Below are 13,014 nucleotides of genomic sequence, written 5' to 3'. Positions count from 1 at the left end.
AGTCACAATAAATGAATGCATTGTTCAACAAGATTGCTCATATTTTTTTTTCTGTAATTGAAATGTGCAGAAACCTATGAACATGTACATTTAGCAAAATAATTTAGCTGCATATTAGTTAGTTTCTGTTACGAGGATGATAATTTATCATTATAGCCCCTTATCAAATTTAAAACAGGTATTCGTTGCTAATCGCAAAAACTTTAATTTAAATTATGAATTAAAGTGAACAATTTTGAGGGGGTCAAACTTTAATTCGGACCAAATAGTGGCGGGCACAACCAAAAATGCAAAACTGAAAAATAAGTATCCATACCCCAGGTAACATTTTTAATGGACTGACCCTAAAGAGTTCTAATTGCTTGATTAGTTTTCCAGTCATGCGAATAGTAATGCGTTTATTTTATCATATACAGAATGCATGCATTATATGATAGAAGCGTGTGTTGGAGGTTTTCATGATGAAGACAGCCTACTTGTGTCTTGCCTTCATGGCTCTCGCAAGTCGTCAAATGGAGGTCTTTGCTATGTACGAAATGAAGTACACGCCACCCAACTATCCGTCTGAAAACAAGACTTTAGTTGGGTTTCTTATCAGAAGCTTTGACTATTCCCATCATGTCACGGTATGCGGAAAAGCGTGTCTCAATGACGGGAAATGCAAGTCATTCAACTATAAGGAAGAAACTACAACCTGCGAGCTGAACAAAGCATCGCATTTAGATAGCGAGTCTGCCCTCGAAGACAGCGACGGTTATATATATTTGATGCGAGACGCATTTTTTCTACCAGCGGTGAGTTTATTTTTTGCATTTTGATATATGAGCGTTGAGCACCTGTGGTCTTCTCTTCCAGTATCTTCTATGTGTTTCTCTCCAAATCAGTCACGGATCCCGAAAGGTGTTTTTTTTTTTTTTAGTGTTGAAAAAAAGTATTTATTCAGCGTCCGTGGATAATATAATACGCGTTTTTTCAAGCAGAAACACCTCGTTATCTTTGATGAGGACATCAAACTAAATCATTCAGGCTCAAATAATCGTGGAAGTATACTTTTTCGCGTGTTGTTTGGGAACTGTTTGTACTGGCTGCACTCCCACTCGGATGTTTTGTATTGCGTTATACCTTGCATAACAGTCAATCGCCCAGTAAACGCACTCACTGTACCGGTCCAGTCGCAGTGTTGGGACATAATCTCGAGGCATCATTTATTATTCCAAGAAGTATCTTTTAAACATCTCATTACCGAGGACAGATATCGTTGTTGTAATGCTGGACCATCCGCCCGATTAGCGAGGCATTTCGAATTCCGTCTGAGAAAACTTTTTCTGGCATATTTTTCAGAGAATACAATCGTCTGTTTCATTCACCAGACACTGAAATCTTGGAACCGACAAACTTCATCCATAACACGTGACATCTTCGATGACTACAATCCAATCGTCTATGCGTGTACAAGTATTCAATAAGCAGAATTCTACACATATCAGCCGCGTAGTGTTTGTCCGATAAATTAGTGTAGTTTTTGTACAATATTAGCAGAATTCACCCTGAGTGTGTAACCCTGTTTTCCAGATGTTGGATTACTGGCACCATCCAACAAGGACGAATAATTATATTATTACCCCAATAACATTTAATGGACACGTTTATTAAAAACAGCTTAATTGTTAAAAGTTTAATTGAAGAATAATTATTGTCGTGTTTTTGTTTTCATAATTCATTGTCCATGTATTTCATGGGCACGAAATGTTTTTTTCTTTAATCTAACTAATAGCTATTATTCACAATTACTACTACATGTACTTAATTACTGGCACCATCCAACAAGGTCGAATACTTCTTTTATTACCTCAATGACAATTAATGGACACGTTTATTAAAAACAGCTTGAATTTAAGTATAATTGAAGAATAATTATTGTCGTGTTTTTGTTTTCATAATTCATTGTCCATGTATTTCATGGGCACGAAATGTTTTTTCTTTTTAATTTAACTAATGGGTGTTATTCACAAGTTTAATCGTTTAATGGTTTTAAACTAATTACTTATTCGTTCAGAGACAACGCATACAGTTCTGAAGGAAACATCTCACGATTGGGCAAATGCCCATAGTTCCGCTCTATTAACATGAGCTGTTGTGACGACGTTGTCCCTGAAGTGTGTATGTGGCAAATATATGGCGGATTCGGGGAAAAAATATGAAAACGTTGTCTTTTGTTTCTTCGACAGGAAGCGTTAGGCGCATGTGCCAGTGACCCTTGTGGAAATGGTACATGCCAAGAAACATGTGATGGCAAGTTTTTATGTGTCTGTGAATATGGGGTATGGACTGGAGATATTTGTGAAACACCGGGTAATTATTGTCATGTTTGTTGTTGTTTTTGGAAATTATTTTGAAATGTTACGGAATCACGTCCCGTTTAAGATTCTTTGAAATAAAATACATATAATTATATTTGTAAATACATGATTAGACTACATGAAATATAATAATAATACATTTGTTTGGAAACTTACCGAAAACACGTTACGAATCCCGAACCTAATATACAAAATTCAAAATGGCGACACTATACTATGGACTACTACTTATTAACATTCTACACTATTAAAACATTATCGAAATTCAGGATAATTTGTCCAAATGACTGGGAAAAGAACTCGAATCATTATGGAGCAATGTGCACACATAAATTTATTGAGCTGAGAACATTTTACCCATTTCACATGTATACACAAGTTATATGGAATGTATTGACATTTTTGTTATCTTCAGTGGTACATGGCGGATGGGGTGACTGGGGGCTATGGGAAGGTTGTTCAGTATCGTGTGGAACTGGTGTTCATTACCGGTTCAGACAGTGTAACAATCCAACGCCATCAGAATATGGTGGACGTGCTTGCAAGCACGAAAATAACGTTATGAATGTAGACGCCGAAAAATGCAATACTACACCATGTCCACGTGAGTGTCATCTGATGCATGCATGCATGTGGAGGGTGGGTAGGCATGTGTTTAGAAAACAGAACGTCATACCCAAACGATATTGAAATTCGCAGTTTTAATTCGAAATTCAAAGACACAAAACTAATAATCCACATGTAAAAATGAATCGCACAAACAATAAAGTAAACGGTCATATCAGTGATACGATGATTTCCGGGCATACAGCTAAAACATCGTGCCAGGTGTTTCGAAAAGAGTGCATTGACACAACCTTTTCAAGGAGTATCCTTGCATCACTTATCTATTTCAATCATAATTAAATACTAGTAGTTCTTGCCACACAAATTAGAGGACTGTGTAAGGCAAGTGGCATTGCCTTCATTTGAGACCATCTTTGGTACGATGACTTTTGTGAAATATTTATATACCTAACCTATTTATAAAGCTAACTCAGATTTCTGACTTTTTTTTCTGACAGAATGGGCGATGTGGGAACCTTGGAGTATCTGTCAGCCGGGCCATACATCATGTGGACTGGGAACACGTAGTCGTATGCGTTCCTGCATGTATGACGGAACTCCAGATGTAGACCCCGGATGCACAGGATCCACAACGGAAACAGGTGTTCCGTGCATGTCACGTGATTGTGATGGTTAGTGTGTTTATTGGGGTTCATCATGTATGTTAGTTTGTTAAATATGTACGAGATATAGTTTGGAAATTATTTCCTAACCTGTTGAAGATGGCATGTTCTGCTTAAGGGGTGGTTGTTGTCCTACAGCGCGTGTTCGAATTTCGTGGTAGCAACCAATGTATTTTTACACGCGTTGTATACGTCGCTATGGGACCCATATCGAACACGCTATGCCGTGTCGATCGCCGTCCTTTAATCACGGTATAACGCACATACATTGATTTCAGTTCCATTAAAGCTGACTGGATCGTCCACATACGGCGAAGGAATCCTGGAGATATATGACAATATTAGAGATGAATGGGGCACCATATGCGATACGGATTTCTCATCACATGATGCAAATATTGCCTGTCGACAAATGGGCTTCTCCGGATCAGCCGTGGGTACGTATAGTATCTTTTTCATTTTGTCCGAGTTTATGTTTAGTAAATAAATGTATTTATAAAAATACCACTCACATATTTACACGTACTGTTCAATTACGACAATTCTGATATAACTAATGAGTGTATTTATATTTTTAGGTACCCCTACAATTACACCCATTTCCGATACGTCATATCCAATATTACTGAGTAACGTCGAGTGTACGGGAAGCGAGGTCACCTTGACGACTTGCACCCACAACGGATGGAGGGAAGTGACAGGTTGTAGCCATGACGACGATGTGGCCTTGAAATGCGCAGGTAAACGTGGTTTTTTGAGTGTGTCTTCATAAACTCTTTTAAATATTCAAAGATTTAATGAGACATAGTTACAGCGCGTTGAATTTTGTGTAAGTAAACGATGTTTTACGCGCGTTCTGTGCGTCGCATGGGACCCATATTGAACACGACATTGTGAAAATTGTGTTTGTTTGATCGTATAAAAGATTGTTCAATATATCGATTTGGTTTTGTTATAGTTGACGCGAGATGGGGCAAGTGGTCGCCGTGGTCTCTTTGTTCACTTACATGCGGAGCTGGTGTACAAACCCGTACTCGTGTATGCGATCCCCGTAGTGGTGGCACCTGTATCGGTGTTGCTGATGATACGTTGGAATGTGAAGTAGACACGTGTAACCCAGGTAACAAATTATACTTAATCATGTGAACGTCGAGGTAAATACATTCGACCATTTGCAAATTAATTTATATCTCAGTTTCAATTCAATTGAGTTCTGAAATGGCTCATAAATTTGCACACAAAAAAAATATCGAAATAATATCAAATAATGATGTTTCGAACCCATTTTTCCCACAAGTGGCACCCTACATATTATAATTTGTAGTCATAATGGTTTCTGCTGTGGGTAAAAAAAATCGCATTTAGTAATTGTGACTTCTACCAAAAGTAGACAACTTTGTATGCAGAATAGGTATATGAATTATTGTTAATGTATTACCATTTCAATCCCACAGCAAAAACGTGCGATAATACGTGCCAACAAGTTTTGAAGCTAATATTCCGATTCTGGAGGTGTTGTGGCGGATGTTGGTCATATATATTTTTCAGAATGTTTTGTATATAACTGGTCCACGCGTAAAACCGGAATTGGAATGATTATTAATCGTTTATACTGATTTTAATTGCATGGATTTTAAATAAATAAATAAAAAAGCATTCAATGAGAAAACAAACTCATATGACGTCTACAGATGCTTACCTATCAACCTCATCCTTCTGCAAATAAAACATCCAATTAATTCAATTCAAACGACTCATCCAAATAATAAACAAAATATTTGAATATTAATCCAGGACTGATTTAGGTATGGGCACGTTGACATCGATTGTTTATGGATCTTTATTCAGAGTTGAAACATACACATCACAATACACTGTTCACTAAATGTATACCATAACTAAATTCTACATTGTGCTATTTTTCTATATAAATGTTTCATATGTTAATAATTGTCTTTTTTTTTATTCCAGAGATCTAGCTGTTGATTACTGTGAAATCAACTGAATCGACTAAGCCGAACAAAGAATGTCTATAATGCGGATTTGGAAAAAAACAACAATTATTAAAATCATATGTTAATTATTATCACCTATGCCAGTATGACTAAACACAGACCGACTGTGAGAGGAAAAAAACATACGTTGAATAATGAACAGTAATTTCAACTCTACAGAGTATGCATATTTCGTGGATATATTGTTGGTTTTAGAATTATATTTACTTGTTCAATGTCCTGTGCAATGATAATCGATCACGTACACCATTTACACGTCAGTTGTGAACATCTCTTACGTGATGATGTATATTTTGCTTATATTTGTTTTTGAAAGTGTATTTGTACCTATACAGTTGTATCAGCACAATTGTTGTATCACAATTTCGACGTAATTATTTACAATACATGTTTCAGCAAGAAACGCAAATCGGAGAAATCATGTAGGGCTCATACCACTAATTGAATTTCCATAGACAACAATGTTAAATATTTAAACAATTTCATTGGTTCTTGCAAGGCATTTAAATTGAGCAGCAGCAGCCATTGGTTGATTAGTGACATTAGACCTGTAGGAATCTTTACGTATCTCACTATAACTGCAGGCATTTTGGGGATTGCTCCTAAATGCTCATTATATAGACCAATATATAGATTTATTTGACAGACAGAATATTCAGATTACATTTCCGTTTTTTATATAAAGTCGAATATGATCAGTGTTGTCTAAAGAAAGCGTATGTACACCAAATACAGCTAGCAGCTAGTGCAACTAGCCCTATTGTTTATTTGTCACTCCAATTACTTACATTATTGTTTAAGTTAAATATTTGTCGAAGTGGGTTTAACACTGCCATATAGTTGAGCGCTGGAATTAAAAATAATTAGTATCACCAACCACGTTGAAGCACAGCTGCTCTGGTCCTGGGGAGAAAGGATGGTTAGTGTTAGTAATTAAAGTAACTGGAGAGCTAGCTGGAAGCAGCCAAAATGACATCACTTCAATTACTATAACCATCGTTTAAGTTAGATATTTTTCTAAATTATACAAAATGGAATCTGGTCAGAATTGAAGAAGCAAAGCTGCAGACACCACAATTGCCCCAAGCCTAATCCCAATTAAGACACTGCGTGAATTCAATGGCAACACTTAATACACACTGTATAGGCATGAAATATGTTATTCTACAGAAATGCCTGCCTGATTTATTTGATGATTCTTTTTACTTTTCGCCAATAAAAGGCAAGTAACAAGCAATTGGACCAATAAGTTGTTGCTGGTTCTCCTTAGCTAATTCAGGAATGATGAGAAAACTTGTTTTGACTATCCCATTGCGTGATTACCGCATTGCTTGTGACAATCACTTCACGCATCCATTCATTGTTTTTTGTTTGTTTATTCAGCCAGTTTTTCCCCAGACATCAAATCAATTGTCCTAGTTGTCACCTATGCCACTATCTGTCTCTTAGTTCTTTGTTTTATCGCCTGTCAATTAATAAGAGGTCTCTCAATAACGTCGTCGGGACATCTTCTGGGACTGTGAAACAGCCTGTCACCGAAAACAAAGGAGGGTGTTGAAGATAAATAGATGGGCGCTACAAATTGAAGAGGGGCGCAAATAAATTAAAGAGAGGCGCTTAAACTCCTCGTGGAGAACACTGAATACTCAACTAACAATACAATGTATTTGATCGGGACGGGAAATGTGAATGCAGGGCGCTTGTTTACCGATGCAGGGTGCACGACTACCTATGCAGGGCGCTGCGCCCTGCTAAAACCCCTCGTGGAGAACACTGAGGATATAGCACTCTATATTTACAATACAGAAATTTCAACTCAGTTATGCTAAGGGCCCTAGGCTAAAGGCAAGCTACCTAGTGTGTCCTAGTGAATCTCTAAGCCTAACTTCACAACAGAAAATCCAGTAGCAAGTCATTGTTTATGTGAGTTTGTCACCCTCAATAAATTATTGGAAGTCTGTGATAACCAGTGCTGTAAGGAGAGAGGACCCGGAGGTTTAACCGTGGGAAAAATAGAGAAGGCGGTGATTAGTATATACGGTGCCTGAAAACTGCTACCAGTGAAGGATGTAACTCGCTACATCTTCTGCCTGAAGCTAAAGTGACCGGAAATTTGTCTTCTTTGATCAATAGGCAAGTTACACGACAGATTGTACCTCATAAGGATATTGCTAAAGAAACTCCAACACTAATGAGAATGACCAACATGGTGTAACCAACCACAATGGCACTGGGCACATGCAAGACAGTTTCTTGGGCAGTGCTTTAATGCCATCATCCATGGCAATGTTTCTACTGATAGACAGCATGGTGCTGACTGAAGACGTAATGTTTTCCATCGTGGATGCGGCCTTCTTATCCATATTCACTTCACGGTAAAGGAAGTCTACCAGTTGAGACATAGAGTGATAGAAAGGACCTGTAGGTTTTTGTGGACACCAAGAACAGTAATACTGCCAGTAGTTTTGATATACACGAATAATGCTATAGCCTGTACATGTATAAGTGGAACAGCTCCGGCAACAAAGGCTTGTTGAGCGAGGGGAACTTCTTAGTTGGTCTATTAGTAGTGATGGTGAAATGGGGTGTTCACACTTGACTTGGCCAAAACGGCAGTATCAGTGTCATTTTGTGTGTTTTTTGATAGAGCCAATATTAGCATTATATGGTCCAAGCTGATGATCATGTCTTTTACTTTTTTTGGTGGTCGACTGATGATTCCGGCTAAAATTTGAACAGTTATGTGCCAATCTGAGGAGAAATCTGCCACTTCATGCTCACAAATTTGGTGCAAGTCTGTCGGCTATGGTGTTGTGGGTGTGTTTGCACTCTAAGATAATGTTGTGCATTTTACACAAGTTGAATTTCCACTGTCAAAACCTCATTCCCCTTCTTTGTTGAGACAATGCCACACACCTCACTAATGCCTTCAATATAGGGCAGAATGGTTAAGAAGGCCAGCTGCACTATCTTCAACTTATTCCAGTTGATATGTCTGGCTAACAGAGCAGTATTTCTTGGATCTGAAGATCCATCGTGTGTGATCCTTAGCCATCCCCTGAGGCATCTGACAAAATGGACACTGTCGGTAGGGCATGTATTATACAGATATACCAAGATATCAAGCATGTGATATTGAACTACTACTGCCTTTCTGACTTCGAACAGGTCGGCAAGACAGAGTGCAAGATTTTCAGACCTGGACGGATTCTGCACAACCCTTGCTCAGAAAACGTTCGGAATCTTGGGGGCATGCACAGAATCCATGTAAAACTGAAAGGAACCCAAGCCAGAGGTCAAGCACCCTATGACGGATGCAGACTCATGCCAGAACCTTCCCGCATGTTGAGAACACTGGGTATTATGTACACGCAGATGATTGTGGCAAGACATTGTAGGACCCCTGTCTGGACTTAGTAGACTGAGACTTATTACTCGCCTTACCTCACTTGTGATTATATTACGCTCAGAAACCTTCTTAGGCTGACACCTCTTGGCAGTTTGGGAGTAGAAATCTGGCATATTCATGTTGTCTTTTTGCGTTTTTTGTTGTTTTTGTCATTTTCCACCATCAAATAACCGTGTGTGCCAGATATGTTTGACATCAAAAGTAGGACATAAACAGTGTTTTCAAAAACGGGTTACAACACGATAATCTCTCATGCAAGTAAACGATAACACAATGTCAAAACAGGTTTACACCACAATACATAAAAAGCGCAATACATTTTTCAGTTAAGTAAACGCACAGCAAATGCAGTTTATTACAGTTTATACAACATCTTTTTAAAAATAAGGTTACATAAACCAAAGAAAGCGGTGCGCTATGGTGGTTGCGGTCTTGTTGCTTGCAGACGATAAGGTACCGTAATAGAACCTGACGAATCAAGAAACGTCGCACGGAAAACTCAGATTTCCTCGGATGTTTGCAGCAGTTGCTAGTTCCTGTATTCGCTTTTGTCGTGCGGTTGCCATTGCTGACAAATTTGCAGCCCGAGCCCCGCTTTCGGTCCCATGCAATGACACGACACCAATTTCCGACGCAGAGTTCTATTTATGATTCCCGTTTTCGGATGGCAACTAATTAAAATGACAATCATATCTTGTTGACGTCCGTTTTTAATTTAACTACGATAATTGATCATGCTATTATTTGAAAGCATGATGACGAACTTCATGTTGTATTCGGTTTGTGTGATGAGGTGCGCTCTGTAATTCGTGTTTATATACTAGTATTCGTAAAATGTTCAACATCTTGCGTGTTCAACAAAGCATACATTGTGAATTGTATATATCCTGCACGTTGTTTATGACGTCAGAGATTCGAAGTGCGAATCTAATTTACTAAAAAGACGTATTTACTGCACGCAATTCCACATATTTTTGGGACAGTGCGTTGCAGTGTAACGGTAAAGCGTATTCTTACAGTGGCGATGCACATTTCTCATATCGTGAGTTCGAATCTCGCTTGTAGCTTATTTATATGTACATAATATGCCTGTAAGTAATGTTACCTGGTTTAATCAAGTGTAAATGTCTGTTAATTCAACTCAGAAGTCTTCGAAACTTTATATGTGTCAACATACTGGATTGCACAAATCCATCACCATGAGTACAATACATTCAGTTTCACACAAACATCCCATGACAATATTTTTATTATACGCTCAGAATAACAAATTCACACACTGTAATGGGAAAAGAGAGCACATAATAATTATTATACAATCTTCGGGATTTCAAAATTATTGCGTATAATTAGGTAAATAATAAATTAGCTTTATACATGACATTTTATTATTATAGCGAACTAATGTAAATTTATAATAAATTAGCTTACTGAAGATAAATTGCAATTCTTCACTGGAATGGAAGTCTCTGTTGGAATTTAAGTAGACAGCGATGATAAATATTGTGTTTTTATTTTTAATGCAAAATGATTACAACGTAACACCACATTAAGTATGGAAATAACATTTGTTATTCTTTACGGACTGGATATGGCTTTTGCGGCCCGAGGTCGTGCAGCAGAAGCGCTCGAGATTGCGAGGTTTTGTGTAATTACAATTTTACCACGGCGTGACCTCAAACAGACACGTTTTGTTTATTTATTTTATCACCCAATGTAATAATAAAAATGTTAATTGAAACTAGAATATTTATATAACTTCTCATTCGAAAACTTTGTGCCTTGCTAGAAAAGTCCAAACATATACAAGAATAATTAGGTACAGAATGGGAGTATAATTTCTAGTCGTTGAGCAGTGTATTACTATATATATATATTTGCTTGAGACAATGTAACATTACACTTTTTTACCTTCTGTTTAGTGATTTCCACTCATCTGTCCTATAGCGTCTTTCGTTCATTACTTTAGCGTAGGGTTTCTTCAGCCATGAAAACATGGATGATACAATGATGACCATGACTGTAAAGCGTGCAACGAAAATAGTATAGGATGCATATATATATAGATTGCGCAAACATAGGTAATATCGGGAGTAAACAATGTACGTTGACAACATTCTCACTGTTATTATAATCCGAATGTCGATTTTACTAAACAGTAAACTTTGATAGACAATAGAAAGGTAAATTTTAGTAAGTGAGTGATGCAACGCCTCGAAAGCACGTTGTCCGGGCAACATCCATGAGAATTTTCCGGTGGTACTCACCATGCCACAGTTCCGGAACTACTGTAAACTTGTTAATTATTCCAAGAATTTCAATTCACATACAAATGACAGTCGATATCTAGTTAAGAGCGAGAAAACCACGGTACTTGTTTTTGCATAGCATTCCATTTTGTGCCGTCACCATGCTCACCATTCTCAAGACCCTGGTATGCTGAGCAGTGGATGCGATGCCGGAAGAGAATAGAACCCGAGTTCGCTGATGAGTGAGAAAACCCGCTAAATATAATCCACATAATTATTAGCATATAAATGAACAGAAGGCAATATTTCAATGTGAAATCTGTTACTCAAAAACGGTTATGTATAGTTCATTTATTCACAAGTAATCCTATTTTTATGATGTCCCCTGTCTAACAGTGAACTTTCACATCGCATCTCAAAGAATGGTTTAATGGCGAAATTAACGATAATCGCCATTACCGATGTGTATAACAAGCAGGTCATATAGAAAATACCGTTGTTTCCAAACTGTTTGACATAATATTACTCTAAACGACTCTCCGAAACTCAAAACAGTTCAATGTGACCTGGATTCCACTCAGCCCAAGAACAATAAGAGATTTAACTTGTTTAATTTACGCGTAATTTATGTGAGAGTAACGGGAAGTTGATTTAGTGATGAATTTGTGATAAATTTCTGAGCAATTATTTGTGGAAAAACAAGTGAAGAACGTGTGTAGTAGATCTGTTTATGTAGTACACATACCATGGCAGAAATAACTAGTTCTGTTTGTTGGTTTGTTTAATAATGTGTTGTGTACTCAGAGATATAACCCCTTTCCTTTCGATATGAATCGGGTATGTTGTTGTTTCTAACTTTATTACCGGATATGTGAATACAAGTGGTTTAAGTCAATATAAACAATGTTTTTTTTGTTTTATTTTGGTGTTATGTACGAATTTCACTGCTGGTGACGTGACTGAATAGCTTGTCCGCCATGATACGTGTCACGAACAACCGTGACAGAATAAAATGTTTACTCTTTCTTTATGTAAGTCTGTATTGCTATTGGTATAATTTGTATACGTAATATGCTCTATTAGGCGCAAACGAGATCTCGTTGAGAGTGAGTAAGCTACGAGACTTGGTTCTGTTCCTCAAACAATACTATTTCTTCTGCGTCGCCATGACGAGACAGAATGGAAAACAAATTGCAAAACAAAAAGTCGTCCTCGTTCGCAAAAAAACGTCCGGTGGGCATTGACGTCTATTTTCATGTTGTCTCGAATGTTTCTAATTAATTAATTACCTAATGACAAACCGACTCAAGCATATCTGAAAAAAAGATATATTTTCAGTAATTAAAATATATTACCTTGAGAGGGTCGATGACCAATGCAGACGTCATCTGTGACGTTAACCATTGGCGGGAAACATCCGGGCCCCATTGCAGACTATACAAGACAACAGCAAATTATGACAAAAACATTGCGCAAAACACGATAAACCATGCAATTCCAAGCAAAACCATGGTAACGGATGGTCACTTTTGGGCATTTCTTTATCTCCATCATATGTACAGTTCTTCCGTCACAATGGCCTGGATTTTTGAAAGAGTTGCATGATAATAATCGATGGTGGCATTGTTATCAATGCGCTGATCAACCCATGTATAGTGTTCCAGAGATAAACGCAGAGATCCGATATAAATTGATTTGGTATCGCGCACAGCGTCTGCTGTGTCATAAAACATAGCATTGGCAATCACATCT

General features: G+C 37.6%; 2 protein-coding genes across 2 annotated transcripts in view; both read left to right on the top strand.

Annotated features, from left to right (window-relative positions):
• The first annotated feature begins 449 nt into the window (after positions 1 to 449).
• LOC100373126 (semaphorin-5A-like) lies at positions 450 to 6,841 on the top strand. Its single transcript, XM_002737404.3, has 8 exons — positions 450 to 794; positions 2,229 to 2,352; positions 2,776 to 2,964; positions 3,425 to 3,598; positions 3,868 to 4,026; positions 4,168 to 4,329; positions 4,548 to 4,709; positions 5,561 to 6,841. Exons 1-8 carry the CDS (start codon positions 459 to 461, stop codon positions 5,566 to 5,568), a joined length of 1,314 nt encoding a protein of 437 aa, XP_002737450.2. The 5' UTR covers positions 450 to 458; the 3' UTR covers positions 5,569 to 6,841.
• Positions 6,842 to 8,679: 1,838 nt separating this feature from the next.
• Positions 8,680 to 13,014, top strand: part of LOC100372981 (polycystin-1-like protein 2) — a 28,721-nt gene continuing 24,386 nt past the window's right edge. The window contains exon 1 of the mRNA XM_002737403.2: positions 8,680 to 8,998. Coding sequence (XP_002737449.1) covers positions 8,680 to 8,998 — 319 coding nt within the window. The remainder of the gene's footprint in view (positions 8,999 to 13,014) is intronic.

The sequence above is a fragment of the Saccoglossus kowalevskii genome, chromosome 9 (assembly GCF_978046115.1).
Source record: "Saccoglossus kowalevskii chromosome 9, keSacKowa6.1, whole genome shotgun sequence".
NCBI lineage: Eukaryota > Metazoa > Hemichordata > Enteropneusta > Harrimaniidae > Saccoglossus > Saccoglossus kowalevskii.
The sequence above is the reverse complement of the archived record's forward strand: the minus strand, read 5'-3'. Positions and strand labels throughout refer to the sequence as shown.

Excerpts from the sequence above, each read along its gene's own strand:
- LOC100373126 (XM_002737404.3), top strand. The coding sequence starts at position 459 with ATGATGAAGACAGCCTACTTGTGTCTTGCCTTCATGGCTCTCGCAAGT. Across the intron at positions 2,965-3,424 it reads CAATACTACACCATGTCCAC|AATGGGCGATGTGGGAACCT; the intron begins GTGAGTGTCATC and ends TTTTTCTGACAG. Across the intron at positions 3,599-3,867 it reads CATGTCACGTGATTGTGATG|TTCCATTAAAGCTGACTGGA; the intron begins GTTAGTGTGTTT and ends CATTGATTTCAG.